The sequence below is a fragment of the Moschus berezovskii genome, chromosome 15 (genome assembly GCF_049115385.1).
Source record: "Moschus berezovskii isolate FMDL1 chromosome 15, NW_MosBer_1.0, whole genome shotgun sequence".
Classification (NCBI taxonomy): Eukaryota; Metazoa; Chordata; class Mammalia; order Artiodactyla; family Moschidae; genus Moschus; species Moschus berezovskii.
The window spans coordinates 81,407,260-81,422,930 of NC_142474.1; the positions used below are offsets into that span (position 1 = coordinate 81,407,260).

The 15,671-nt window shown below is 47.2% G+C and overlaps 1 protein-coding gene across 1 annotated transcript in view; it reads left to right on the forward strand.

The window, feature by feature from the left end:
* Nucleotides 1-15,671, forward strand: part of ISM1 (isthmin 1) — a 91,578-nt gene that overhangs the window by 62,585 nt on the left and 13,322 nt on the right. Inside the window, exons 3-4 of the mRNA XM_055426545.2 lie at nt 3,451-3,715; nt 13,826-13,969. Of these exons, the coding sequence (XP_055282520.1) occupies nt 3,451-3,715; nt 13,826-13,969 (409 nt within the window). The remainder of the gene's footprint in view (nt 1-3,450; nt 3,716-13,825; nt 13,970-15,671) is intronic.

The window sequence follows — 15,671 nt, forward strand, 5'->3', positions numbered from 1 at the left end:
AAGCTAGTTGATCCTCTAAAAGGGCCAACGAGTTAGAAGATTCTAGAAGATTCTCCTGAGTTCAGAAGATCAAGCCTTCTGTATTCTCAGTGTCGTCAGTTTATTGCCAATTAGACTAAGAATTGTGTTAGTTTCCCAGTGAAAGTGCTTTTCAGTGCTAAAGAGTGTGTTTCTAATAAATGTTTGAACTTTCAAGAGGAAGAAAGAAACTGGTAATAGTGCAAAGGATTTTATCCTTTCCTAATTTTGGACGGAATTCTCAAACTTGGCACCTATTCTAGTCTCTCTTTCTTGGATCTGACAAGATTCAGCCAGAAGTTGGACTTGGGCCTTTTGGAAAAGTTCTTTTTCTTTTACTGTCTTGATTCATGGTATGGAAAAATCCAGAAGAAACAAATATACTAAAGATGCTTCAATGCTGTGTATTGAAGACGCCAAAGAAAGGTAAGATACAGCTTGGAAATCTACTGTGTTCCCTGCCACACCTTCAGCTCGTCACACCTATTATTGTTCAAGACATTTTTATGAACAGATTCTTTGATGCTAAAGAACATGTAAATAAGAGTAAGACCAACAGGAAACATAAAACTAATCTCCCTCCACCCCCTCCCACTTGAGAAGTCATGATCATGCTCATTAAGTCTTTTTAATTGAATGCCTATGAAATTTCACGTTCAAGATTAGATTTCTTCTTTTGATATCAGTACGAGGTTTCCACATTCCTAACTGCAGGGAAGGGTGGATCCTAAGGTTTGTGTGGTTTTTGTTTTGTGTGGGGGTTTTTTTGTTTGTTTGTGTTATTTTTAATTCAGTTGGAGCAGTGGCTAGAAATGAAAGGGGAAAAAGAAACCTCTAAGCTGATGAGATTTAGTCATCGATAATAGTTTTTGGAGTAAATTTGTATTTTGCTACTCATTGCCTGGCCAGGCAACAAATCTGTTTTGTTTGGACCCAAGCAGCAGTTTGGGGGGAAAAAGAATCATATTGACGGTAATAGCTTAAAACATGGAATTGTTTTGATTCCCAGCCTGGAGAAATTGCAGGGCATGTTTTGTTTAGGCAATCCCTTTGACTCCAGTCTGGATACAATTGGAATACCAAAACTGTCCAGCCTGTTCCCCCTTATCTCCTACCCAGAGACTGATCTTATTACCATAATTGCAGGCTTGCCTGGCTCTTGGCAGCTTCTCGCCTCCAAGACCCTTAATAGCCTTGCAGACAATTGTTGTGGCTCAGTTGTTCTGTCTGCAGGCACGGGGGCTGGGACTGCACAGGAGAAAGGTTGTGTCTTCAAAGGCTGGGCATCATGGAATCTCTGCTGGCTCGGGTCCATGCCACCCAGCTGTGCACGCCTTCCACTCCATCCTTGTAGGGTTGCGTGTGGGTCCTGGGCCCTGTCCCTCTCCAACAGCCATCCCTCCAGCAAACAGCAGTGATACAAGATGAATGATGTAATTCTTCTTTTTGTCCTTTTGGGGGATTACTAAAAGTTCCATAATTATTTATAAATATGCAAGGGATGCTTACAAGACTGGGGTGATGGCGGTGGCATGGAATCAAGCCAATGGTACCTTCGTAGGCATCCCACACCAGAGGAGATGCTCTCGGTAGAAGACCACACCCTGGACCTCGTGTCTGGACCACACAAGGCCACAGCTAGGCCCACCATGAGTGGGACAACCTCCTTTGAATGTTGAAGAGAGTAGAATTCAAACTTTTCCATTCCTGAGACAAAAGGAAGGGTCTGTTTGTCTCAGGGATTGGCACGACCCGGTGCAATTTGGCAGAGCATCTCAGCAAGTCTCTCAGATGTCGGGTTAGGGCAAAGCTGGAAGAGCATCTGCCCAGTACATCTTGCGCTGATTACTTGGAGCGCATGTTTCTGATTCATTTGCACATAACTCATCCAGGGGTTGTTGCAAGAGCGGTGTGATGGCCAGAGGAACCCAAAGAGTCTTTTATTGTGTTTTTTAAACAACTTTCTCTATGTTGATTGTCTCTTGGAGCCAAGAAGCTGCATTCTTTCAGCCCTGTGACTTCCAAACAACGCTCCGTAAATCCAAGAGTGAGTTCTGACCTTGACTCTGGGACTGTATGCTCTGACCCTGAGGGTCAGTTAAGGAGGAGTCTGTGCTGGGTCTGGTTTAGGGGATGAGTGAAACTCACAGCTGGGACAGCATGGACTTGTGCTCACATCTCTACATGACCCGTGGCATCCAGCCCCTACCAGCATCGGTGGGCTCTGGGCTCACCTGGTCACAAGGGGGTACAGGACCTAAGGGACTGACTTTTGAGAGTTTGGCAAATTCGTAAAAGTGCAGGCTCTGGAGCTGGAATACCCATGGCTGCCCGTTACTAGCTGTGTGACCTTAGGCAGCTTGTTAACTTCTCTGTGTCCAGTTCCTCTGTCTATAAGAAGCTGTCAAGCCAGTACTCTGAAACTTAACAGCTTGAAACAACAGTCACTGGACTGCTCGGGGTGCTGTGGGTCGGGAATTTGAGCAGGGCTCAGCTGGGAGAGCTCCTCTCTGCTCTACGTGGTATCAGCTGGGGTGACCCAGCAGGGCTGGAAGATCCAAGATGGCTCCCAGTTCAACTGACTGGGGCCTCAGAGCTTTCCAGGGACTTGGGGAGCCTTTGTTCTCTGCTGTATGGCTCCCTCATCACATGACGGTTATGTGCACAGTAGTCTAGGCTGGGCTTCCATGGTAATGGGAGGAACCTTCTGAGAGAATGCAAATGGAAGCTTCAAGACCTTGTGTGGCTGGTCATGTTGACACACCTACCACACTCTACTGCGAGTCGTTAGGCCAGCCCAGACTGCAAGGGAGGGGAAGTAAAGCCCACCTCTTGGTGGGAGGTGCAGCACCCACAGACCAGATTGGGAGGAGTGGCAGGGACATCCTTTCAGGTCAGTAACCATAAGGGCTGATCAACAGAACCAACATTATGGAGATGTTGTGAGGATTAAGTACATTAATATATGGAAAGCCTTTAGAACAGCGCCTGGTACATGGTTAGTTCTCAGTAAGTGTTCCGTTTCATGAGTTGTTCTTGTACTATTCATGGTACATGTTGACTCTTTGAATTAAAGACTTCCCAGCAATGTAGTCATCCATAAATCAGGGGCCCAGTGATACACTGCTTCCTCCCAACCCAAGGCCTGTGGCCGTCGATTTCTCCGGGTGTCCCTGGAGGTTCTCCCCCCGAGTCACTGCGCAGCCTCCACTTTCCCTCCCGAGGGAGACACACTTCCCTCCTGAGAGGGGCACGTTTTCCTCCGTTCTCTTAGACTTTCTCCCAAGGGTCACGTTTCCCACCCAAGGGGGGCACGTTTCCCTCCCAAGGCGGGGCACGTTTACCTCCGCTCTCTTAGACTTTCTCCCGAGGGTCACCCGGCGTGGAGGCTGTTGACTCCTCCTTGACCCTGGCCTGTTTTGAATTCCTCAGGTCACCATAGAGGTGGTGGATGGCCCTGACTCTGAAGCAGAGAAAGATCAGCACCCGGAGAATAAACCAGGCTGGTCAGTGCCGTCGCCCGACTGGCGGGCCTGGTGGCAGAGGTCCTTGGCCCTGCCAAGGGCCCAGGGCAGTGACCAGGACTACAAGTACGACGGCACCTCAGATGACAGCAACTTCCTCAGCCCCCCCGGCGTCTGGGACCGGCCGGCCCCGGGCCACCGGACTTTTGAAACCAAAGAACAGCCAGAATATGGTGAGTTTACCACCCAGCAATATAAAATCGGTGTAGAGAATAAACGAGGACGATGAGGCCAGTGGACGTGGAGCCAAGCAAAACCCTGTTTACAGTGTGTGGCTTTGGGTCTTCAACAAGGCAGACCTCATACAGACTCTGTCCACCCTGTCCACAGGAGGCCCCCTCACCACATTTTTCTAGAAATACTATAATTTTAAAATAATGCCAATTATCCTTGGAAAGATTTTTTTTCTTAGGTTAGGGATCTTTGCGGTCCTGCCTTTTTTTTTTCCCCAAATTTTTTTTTTTTCCAAAAAATGACGAAACCACTGAAATAACTTCCTCGAATAGTGTGTGAGTGCTCAGTCACGTCCAACTCTTTGAGACCACATGGACAGGAGCCCAGCAGCCTCCTCTGTCCATAGACATTTCCGGGCAAGAATACTGAAGTGGCTTGCCATTTCCTTCTCCGAACTTTCTCATGTATTTGACTGTAAAAACCTGTACTGAAAATCAGTTTAGTGAAAAAGATGTGCCCAGCTGTCTCCTTTGACCAGGCAACTATGTTATGTTTATCACTGGTAGTGGAGTGGCCCTTTGAAACCCTCATGGGCATGTATGTCTTGAGTTATCAAAGTAAGGCATCCCCACCAACAAATTTCAAGACCCCGAGTTGGGATTTACAGTTTCCCATGCTTTTAGAGTAGGATAGGTGAGACAACAAACAATGTCTAAGTTCAATGGCTTAAAATAATCCAAGTTCATTTCTCACTTAAGCTGGAATGGAAGACAGGGTCAGGGAAACGTGACTCCACCCAGTTGTTCAGGGACCCAAACTCCTTCCATGTTAAAGCCCCACCAACTGTGAGGGCCTGAGACTTACCCACTGGATGCTCTGCCTCTGGCTGGCAGACAAGTAGAGAGACAAAGCCTGGAAAAGGCACTCATACTTTCAACCCCCTCAGCCTGCAGATGACAAATCACATCTGCCCAGATTCTATTGGCAAGACTTTGTCATATGACCCCATGTTGATGCAAGGGAAGCTGGGAAATGTTTTCTGTGTGAACTAGATGAAGAGGAAGCCGATTTGGAAAGCATCTGGCCAGTCTTCATGAAGAATCGGGCAGGGTGCCCCATGTTATAAGAGTATTTGAAATCTTACAAATGAGTCCACCATGATGATGGCCTTGTGGTTCAGGCTCAGCAGACTCAGGAGCAGACAGTCTATGAGGATGACTTGTTTTGCATCATTTGCATTTTCACCCTTACCCCCGTTTTCAGCAGAAAGGCCACTTATATATTGGCAAGTCGTTTCTGCCTGCTAATAGATGATCCTAAGCAACGTCCAAAAGAGGACTTTTTTCCCAACCACGTCACTTAGTTGCAACTGACACTGAACACATCTTCTGCCCGTCATTCTGCTAGGTACTGGGAATCCAAAAAAGATTAAGACATGGTCCTTCCCTGAAGAGCATCTCACCTGTCTTTGAGGAGAAAAATTAATGGATGGAGCAAAAGAGTGCCACAGTAGAGATACACAGTAAATGCTAAAGAAGCAGAAAGAGAACTCCCAGACCCCAGCCAATTGCTCATAAAACCTTCCTCTTTCCCAGAAGTCCAATTTATTTTCCAAGAAGGATTGGGAACATTAGCCAACCTTTCTGTAGCAGTTGCCTTCCACAGTCCCTCTTTATAGCAGCTCTCAAAAATTAGCTCATTTAATCAGCTCACTGAGGCAGAAACCCCACTTTACAAATGGGGAAACTGAAGCCTGGAGAAGTTGAGCAAGTTTGACCTAACATTCATCTCAGACAGTCTAGGTTCGGAGTCTGTCCTCTTCATTTCAGTTCAGTTCAGTCGCTCAGTCGTGTCTGACTCCTTGCGACCCCATGAATCACAGCACGCCAGGCCTCCCTGTCCATCACCAACTCCCGGAGTTCACTCAAACTCACCTCCATCGAGTCGGTGATGCCATCCAGCCATCTCATTCTCTGTTGTCCCCGTCTCCTCCTACCCCCAATCCCTCCCAGCATCAGAGTCTTTTCCAGTGAGTCAACTCTTCGCATGATATGGCCAAAGTATTGGAGTTTCAGCTTTAGCATCAGTCCTTCCAATGAACACCCGGGACTGATTTCCTTTAGGATGGACTGGTTGGATCTCCTTGCAGTCCAAGGGACTCTCAAGAGTCTTCTCCAGCACCACAGTTCAAAAGCATCAATTCTTCGGCGATCAGCTTTCTTCACAGTCCAACTCTCACATCCATACATGTTATTCTGCCTCTTGGGCGCAGCGGGGGAAGCACATCCTTTAGGGCAGTAAAATGGATCTATAAAGGGACAGTTAGATTGGAAGGTAGGAACAGGAGTAGAAGTCCAGGGCTGAGCTGAGCTGTTGAACAAGAGAAACACCAAGGATCCCAGGGTGCTGGCCTGAACCTGCACAGGACTGCAGCTTAACATGTCTGCCCAGCCCACGTGGAACACAGTCTCTCTGAGTGAGGCTCAGACCCTCAACATCAGAATCCATTCACTTCCTGTGAAAACATAATGCCTATCCTGGACCCAAGCCCCTTCCCTGCATACCTCCAGGTATGGTCCCCAGTAGATCAGCATCCCCAGAGACCATAATAGAAATGCAGACTTTCAGACCCCACTCCAGGGGTCAGTCAGACACGCTGGAAAAATGAAAGTGACAGGGTGGGTCTCTCGGTCATGTACGACCCTTTGCAACTACTATCCATGGGATTCTCCAGGCAAGAATACTGGAGTGGGTAGCCATTCCCTTCTCCAGGGGATCTTCCTGACCCAGGGATCGAACCTGGGCCTCCTGCACTGCAGGCAGATTCTTTACTGTCTGAGTCACCTCGGAAGCTCCTGAACTGGAAGTGCGAGGCCCCACACACCAGTGTTTCTCAGTATGGTTGCCAGTACTCATCTGGGCATTTATTTTTTTAAATCCCAATGCCTGGACTTCTCTATAGATCAGTTAACTTGGAATCTCTGGGATGGGACCTGGGCATCAGGGATTTTTAAAGCTCCATGAGTGACATCTGGGTGCAGCCCAGATCGAGGGCCACTGCCGTCCTTCCATGGATTGTGCAGGAGTGAGACCTGGAGTCTTTGTATGCCTCTTTCTTTTTTTAGTCAAGGTTAGCAGGTGGTTCTCATGCTCATGGAAGTTTGATGATCACCACTTAGAAACACTTTTTTCATCTAAAGCTTTTACACAATATATTCTGCTGAATTTATGAACATTAAGAAACCACCCCCCCCCACTTCCATCTTGAGGGTAGAATTTGCCTCTGCTGGAGCAATTACTGTGGCTGTCACAGCCACCTTCACCCCAGCTTTCTAGATCTAAAATACCTGAGGGGGGTACCCTGTGTCTGCATCTTACAGCATCCCTGGGTCGTGGAGAGACTTCCATCGTGATGATTGTGAGGTCTCACTTAGTAACACTGCCATCATTAAACTGTGGTTCAGTCATGTCTGACTCTTTGCAACCCCATAGCCTGCCAGGCTCCTCTGTCTATGGGATTTCCTAGGCAAGTATTCTTGCCTAGGGGTTGCAAAGAGTCAGACATGAGTGAGCGGACTAAGAGACACACACACTCCCGTATTGCAGGCAAATTCTTTACTGTTTGAGCCACCAGGGAAGCCCCAGACATCAGGATTCCTACTTTATAAAGAAAATCTGGTCCCTTTATGGAAACCCTAAAGCAGTGCTTCTCAGACCTTTATGTGCACACAAATCACCTGTGCATCTTGGTAAACGCTGTGCCTGAAGCCACAGATGAAGAAAATAGGCAGGCGACCTGGTGAAGCTGACCCTGCGGGTCCTTGGACCACACTTTGAGAAGCAAGACTGTCAGTGTGTAGCTTACAAGCTACAGTCACTCGGTAGCATTTGCAATGTGGATGAATCATTACTGCTTCTCAGTGTGGCTCACAGGGAATATACAGTTTCCAGAATTCTTTACAGGATCAGATGAGCGAAGTCCCCTTTTATTTCAATCAGCAAGAAAGTATAGAGCAATTTCTAAGTGTTTATCCCTGTGTCGGGGGCCGGGGAGGATACAGGGAGAGAACACGTAGCCCAGGAAGGTGAGGTTCATGCAGTGGCAGAGCAGTGCCATCACTGGGCCTTTGGACTGGCTGACCGGTCTGAGGCCAGCTATAGTTGCCATAAAAACTGGGCTTAGTGGCGGCTATCAATCGCAAATATTTGAAGTTAGGGTTTTTAATAAGAATGCAAATGTCTGCAGTCAGAGTATTTCAGAAAATCCTTGGTGAAATAAGTAGGATGTAACAGCACCTTTAGAATAAATTATAAAATACACAACAAAGTTCAGTTCAGTTCAGTTGCTCAGTCATGTCCGACTCTTTGTGACCCCATGAACCACAGCACACCAGGCCTCCCTGTCCCTCACCAACTCCCAGAGTTTACTCAAACCCATGTCCATTGAGACGGGGATGCCACCCAACCATCTCATCCTCTGTCACCCCCTTCTCTTCCTGCTCTCAATCCCTCCCAGCATCAGGGTCTTTTCAAATGAGTCAGCTCTTCACATCAGGTGGCCAAAGTATTGGAATTTCAGCTTCAACATCAGTCACTTCAATGAACACCCAGGACTGGTTTCCTTTAGGATGGACTGGTTGGATCTCCTTGCAGTCCAAGGGACTCTCAAGAGTCTTCTCCAGCACCACAGTTCAAAAGCATCAATTCTTTGGTGCTCAGCTTTCTTTATAGTCCAGCTCTCACATCCATACATGACCACTGGAAAAACAACAAAAGATAGACCTAATTTGTGATGGTGGAAGCATGAAATGACCATGAGTCAGCTCACCTTTGGACTCTGTGTGTTTGAGATACTTAAGTTGTCACCCAGGGCAAAGAAAGGCTCCAAATAAGTATCTTTCTGTCAAATAATAGTATACCATCCCCAAGATTGCTCTGAATAACCTGATAATAGAATCAGATGGACACAGCAAAGTGTAATTTGGGCTGGTAGTCGGTTCTTTGCAATTCTCTGACAGATTGTGGTCCTGTTTTAATAGATTTCACAGTGATTTTTTTGGGAAAGGTTTTTCTTTGTCTTGTTGAATTATAGCCACGTAATGGGTATCTTGGTCTTCTCTGGTGGCTCAGATGGTAAAGAATCCACCTGCAATGCCGAAGACCCGGGCTTAATCCTTGGCTTGAGAAGATCCCCTAGAGAAAGGAATGGCTACCCACTCCAGTATTCTTGCCTGGTGAATTCCATGGACAAAGGAGCCTAGAGGGCTACAGTCCATGGGGTTGCGAAAAGTCAGACATGACTGAGCAACTAATGCACACACATACAATAGGTATCTTAAGGAAGGGCTGTTTGGGCCAGAATCAAAGCTGCTGGAATATCAGGATATAGAGCAGGATATGGCCAGAGCAGGCAGATCTCAGATCTCATCCCAGCCCTGCCAAGTTTGAGCTGTGTGACCTTAATCAAGCACCTTAACCTCTCTGAGCCTCAGTGTCCTTATCCATAAAAGGTGAGTGTTTCCACCTACCTTGCAGGGTTATTATAGCGGTTCAATCAGGGTGTTTGGACAGAGCCACTGATGAAGGCAGAGCTTCAATAACTGGCAGTCACACTCGTCTAGTGAGGATTCATGGTGGAGGTGTGCCAGTGACTGAGCCAAGACTCCAGTCATTCCAGTTGCCCAAATACTGTAACTGGACCACAGAACTCGCGTGCCCTGAAAGTACATAATGGCCACTCTAAAATTTCAAACAACGTCCTGAAAGCCCAGCTCTCAGCCCACTGCCCTGTGGACTGTTCTCTGCCCTCACTCAGCTCTTTGATGTCACAGACAGGGCTGCCACAGCCTCACATAGTCATTCACAGAGACTATTCTACTGTCTTTGTTGTCATCCTTGTAATTACTGCTGCTCACGTTCACCTTCTGCTCTCAGCGATGCTCCCTGGTAGGTGAGCCAATGAAAATTGGCTTATTTTATTTGAGCAGAAAGGAAGACTGCCCTCAGAGCTTTGTCACCTCCCCTACATCAGAAATTCCCTTTCTGTCCTTCAAATACATTAAGCAAATAGAAACCCCTGGGAGGAGGGGCTTGGCTGGGATGCTCCTCCGGGACTGTGTGCTCTAGACACTTCTGGGGAGTGGACTGACGTGCCTACTTTTCCTCAAGAGTTTGTTTCACTTCCTTGCTAGGCCAATAGAAAAAATCAGCCATGTGGAGATATCAATGTTCCATGTCTAACTTTGGGGGCCCAGTGTAAAGAAGTGTTTGGAAAATAAATGGCTTTGCTAGCATTTTTTTTTAAGCCATGGAGAAATCCACTTACTGAAGTAATAAATCCTTCATGGTTCCAGAGTCTCCAAGCCATTCAGAGAGCATTCATAGGGAAGATTGTTCTAGTGTATTTGTGACAGCTTTTGCTACTTTATTGTTTTCTTTTAAGAATTAAAAATAGTATATTTATTTTTTGGCTGTGTTGGGTCTTATCTGCCTGGTGGCGTGTTGGATCTTAGTTCTCTGACCAGGGATCAAACCCACATCCCCTGCATTGACAGGTGGATTCTTAACCACTGCACCACCAGGGAAGTTCCAGTTCTTGCTACTTTAGAAACCGCTCAACAGTTAAAAAAAAAAAAAAAAAAATCCATCTGCAATGCAGGAGATGCAGGTTCGATCCCTGGGTCGGGGAGATCCCCTGGAGAAGGAATCGGCAACCAACTCCAGTATTCTTGCCTGGGAAATCCCGTGGACAGAGGAGCCCAGCAGGATACAGTCCATAGGGTCGCGAAAGAGTTGGACATGACTAAGACACTAAACAACGGCAGTCTAAAACTTACTGGCTTAAAAGCACAAATGTCTTTGAGAGAGAGAGTCTGCAGGCTGTCTGCACCGTTGTTCTGCTCTGGGCTGACTTGTCAGGGGCTGTGTGCTCCAGCATGGCCTCATTCCCAATGGTGGAGTCCCTGCTGGCCAGCTGGGGGTGCAGGGACGGGTGGGCCTCTCCCTCCTCTGGCCCCACACCTTCCAGGCTCACCCAGGCTCTTCAGGTGGTGGCGGAAGAGTTCCCTTGGGAACAAGGCAAGCCCTGACGCACCGGCACTTTTCTAGCCTCTGGGTTGCATCATGTTGGCTATTTTTTCAGGGGCCAGAGCAAGTCAGTGGCCCAGGGCTGGAGTGGGTATGAAAGGGGGTGGGTACACGGAGAATTATGGAATCATCTTTCACATAATTTGATGTGTACTAACGTTCAATAATTTAGACCAAAAAAAACCAACATAAGAAATTACCTCAGGCAGAGATTCCAAGATGGTATGTTTAATGCTAAAATCTCAACATTCAGAGATGATATTCCCCCAAGCTAGCTCTCCATCTTATTATACCAGGGAAGATGTACTGCCAGAGAATTCTAGGTAGTTAAGGCCCCTTTGCTTCTGCTGAGCCAAGCAGGATACCTCTTGGCATCACTTGGATCGTGTCTTAGGCTGAGACCCACCCTACAGGAGACAGTAACTCTGCCTCCATGATTTAGTAAGCTCTCTCTGACTTACCCACTGCCCCCTTTTTATGAGTCTGAAGACAGTGTCATCTTGACTGGTGACTTTTTGTGGTGGTGGTTGTTCCTTTTAACAAATCAGACCCCAGGAAGAGTCACACGGGAGGTGCTGAGTGTGTTCCTGCGTGCGTGTAACACATGGATACACCCGCCAACAAGAGTGCGAGCATGTGATTGTTCCAGGCACGTCCTTTGTGTTCTCGGCGAGTTTACCAAGAGGCCTGGGAGGTGGCAGCCCCGGCCCCCTGCTCGGCGATCTCCCCGGCTCCACTGCACTGATGCTCAGGAGGAGATGGAGAGATGAAGGCAGGCAGGGTGGGAGGGGAAGCAAACCCGCCTCCCTCGCACGAGGCAGGAGTTTCAAACATCTGCTTTGCCATGTGGTTGGAAAATCATGTCTTAGAAGGAAATCAAAATTCGGAAAAACCCCTTTGGGGGAGTCAGGAGAAAGGGCTGGGGCCCCCGGGGGCAGGTGAGGTGTGGCTGGACTCTCAACCGTGGGTTAGGGGAAAGGGTTAGGACTGCCCCACCATTGCTGTCACAATGGGCTGAGACTCAGTGGCCCTGGGTTTGCCTGAGAGTGAACAAACTGTAAACAACAGCCTGGGAGTCTGGCACGGGTCCCGCAGGTCAGGTGGAAACATGTGTGGACCGCATTCTTGCCAGGACGACACAGTAACAATCACCGAGACGACCCTGAGGGGCCAATGACTGGGGCTTCGTGCTTGGCACTGGCAGAGGCCCCGAGGCTGGAGGAGGGTTTGGATAAAGCGGGAAAAAGCCGTTCAGAGGGAGATGCTGCAGAGTCAGGCTTTCGAGCAAAAGCACTTAGCACTAGGGCCCAAGCTTTCTTTTCTCTCCCCCTTCCCCTTGAGTGGGTCACCCAAGCACTCCAGGACTTAGTTTCTTTACTCTTAAAAAGAGGAAATTAGGTGAATTCCCTGGTGGTCCAGTGGTTAAGACTCCAGGATTCCAAGGCAGGGAATGTGGATTTGATGACTGCTCAGGGAACTAAGATCCCTCATGCCAAGCAGTGTGGCCAAAAAAAAAAATTTTTTTTTTTTAATTAAAAAAAGCAAGTTAGTCTAGATAACATACCAACCTCTCTCATGGCCCTCAAGCCCCCAGTCTGGTTCATTTCTCCTTTTTCCTTACCACTCACTGATTTCTAATACACTGTATAATTTAGTCATTTTTGTGTGTGTTGTTTGATTATTGTCTGACTCTTCTCACAAAACTATTAGTACCACAGGGCAGAGATCCTTGCAAGTTTTATTTAATGATATATCTCATATACCCAGAATTGGGCCTGATACATAATAGAGTATTTGTTGGATGGATGTTGAGTGATGACCTCAAAGAATCATCTAGCTCTACCATTATGTATCAATTATCTGGGCTTCCCTGGTGGCTTAGCTGGTAAAGAATCCGCCTGCAATGAGGGAGACCTGGGTTCAATCCCTGGGTTGGGAAGTTCCCCTGGAGGGGAGCATGGCAACCTGCTCCAGTATCCCCATGGACAGAGGAACCTGGCGGGCTACAGTCCATGGTGTCGCAAAGAGTCAGACAGTGACTGAGCACACATCAATTATCTACTGCTGCATAACAGCCATTCCAACACTTGTTGATTGAAACATCAGCAGTGTATTATTTCTCACAATTCTGTGACTCAGAACTTCAGGCAGGGCTCCACTGGACAGCTCCTCTACTGCCAATGGCATCAGCTGCATTTAGCTGTCCCCTGAGAAGTGCCTGGAAGGTCCAAGAAGGCTTTATCCCCATGTGGAGTATTTTGGGGCCCCTTCATGTGACTCCTCTCTGTGCATGTGAAGGAACTGATGGTTGTTACTTTGGAAAGTCTTTACCATATTATTGCATGGTCCCATGCTCTGTGGATGTGTGTGTTTTCAATAAGCACTTCCTAGGCTTCTTCTGGGCTTCCTGGTGGCTCAACAGTGAAGGATCCACCAGCAATGCGGGAGACCTGGGTTTGATCCCTGGGTTGGGAAGATCCCATGGACAAGGGAAAGGCTACCCACCCCAGTATTCTGGCCTGGAGAATTCCATGGACTCTATAGTCCATGGGGTGGCAAAGAGTCAGATATAAGTGAGCAACTTCCACTTTCAGACATCTTCTGCGCTTCCACAGTGGCTCAGTGGTAAAGAATCTGCATGCAATGCAGGAGCCACAGGAGACTTGGATTTGATCCCTGGGTCGGAAAGATCCCTTGGAGGAGGGCATGGCAACACACTCCAGTATTCTTCCCATGGACAGAGGAACCTGGCGGGCTACAGTCCACGGGGTCTCAAAGAGTCAGATTTGACTTAGCACGCACGCACGCAGGCATCTTCTAGGGGTCAGAACCTCAGATAGAGGCCCTGCTGTCATGAAGCTAACCCCTGAAATGAGCACTGGGGCCATAACTTTTCACCTCTAGCTGGCACCTGCTCCCTCCAACAGTGGGGATGCTGCAAGTGGACAGTTGGCAGGCAGCCAGACGGGGGCTGTGAAGGTTCTTTGGGCGAGGCTGGTGACCATCTCCCTGCTCCCTTCCAGATTCCACAGACGGTGAAGGCGACTGGAGCCTCTGGTCTGTTTGCAGTGTCACCTGTGGGAATGGCAACCAGAAACGGACCAGGTCTTGTGGTTATGCGTGTACTGCAACCGAATCTAGGACGTGTGACCGTCCCAACTGCCCAGGTGGGTGCACTCAGGGATGTGGCTCTACACTCCCGGAGAAGCTTTTTCTTTTTGTTCTATTTTCTATCTTGTTATACAATTTCCAAGTGTTATACTCCATTTACAGTTATAACCAAATATTGGCTGTATTCCACGTGCTGTAGCTCATCTCACACCTGAGGGTTTGTACACCCCACCAACATCCCAGCCCTGTGGCGCCCCTCCTCAGCCTCCCCACAAAGAGCTAGTTTGCTCTTTGCCTCTGTGAGTCTGGGTAAGGTTGTAGCTTCCATTTAAAAACTTATCGAAATTGACTGCTTACAAGACAACCATTTTCCTAATGAGAGTTCTGACCAGACTGGAACAAGAGACAATGAGCTTAGAGGACGAAAAGATGGATTTTCTGAGCCTGACATGCAATTGCAGTAACCATGATCTAGAAGACAATGCTGCCATGTACTTAATTAAGGAGTGATTCTGGTTAGCTTGGTCCTTTGATGTGGAGCTGGTTGTACCTTAAAGAGGCACATGAAGAAGATGGATGTTCATGGGCTAATAAGGAAGCCAGGATCAGAGGCTTAACGGCCATCTACAGAAAAACCATGTGTTAGCCTGGGAGTTGCTGAAAGTTCCAGAGGGAGCAAATTGGGGCAACTTGGCAGTTAATTATTGCTTTAAACTGCATTGTCCATGTTTTTTAAACGTAACTAATAATTGCAAACTTAGTAAGAGTCTGTATTAGAGTAGAAAACCATTGTGACTGTAGTAGTGTTGTCAAACCGCTGTCTAGTCTTGTTTCTGTATGGCCCACACATTTTTAAAGAGATGTGAAGGGAGAGGAGGAGGAGGAAGGATAGGCAACCAAGTCCATATGTGAAATGAATTTATTTACAAAATGTAAATAGATGCATGGCCATAGAAAACAAACTTACGGTTGCCAAGAGGGAAACGAGTGAGGAAGGGGTAAATTAGGAGTTCAGGATTAACAGATATATCCTACTCTATATAAAATAAACAGCAAGGACCTACTGTATAGCACAGGGAATTATACTCAGTATTTTGTAATAACCTATAATGGAAAAGAATATGAAAAAGAATATATATGATATGCATGTGATACCACATATGCATTCTTATCGTTTTATGTATATATGTATATATATATCACTTTGCTGCACACCTGAAACTAACCCAACATTGTAAATCAACCATACTTCAATTTGTAAAAGACCACATGTGACCTGCAAAGCCTAAAATATTTGCTTTCTGACACTTTGCTTAAGAGTTTATCAACTCCTGGTCTGTGGTTTTCCATCTACCATGTTCCCCACAGGCAGGAAGAAAACCAGCCTAAAATACTATCTCAGGCTCTTCCAAGAAGTCACACCTTCCAAATGGTTTCCTCTGAAAGAAATTTCAGAGACAGAACATTTGATTCCCCACACCCCAGACTTCCATTTTCTACCCCTGGAAACTTTGTTCTCAAACCACAAGGCTAAGAACAAAAATGTGGAGGAGCAAAGGCTTTCCTGTGGAGAGAGAAGATCAGATTGGGTTATGCGTGTGATAACAAAGGGGTATGTGCATATCTCACACATCAGGCAGTTCTGGACCCCGTCAGCCATGCAGATGGATTTCCAAAAGTGCCGGATCAGTTTCCGTCAAGATGTTTGTCCTGATCTTTCCCATACTTATCACAATGAAACAGAGTTAGAAGTCTGGT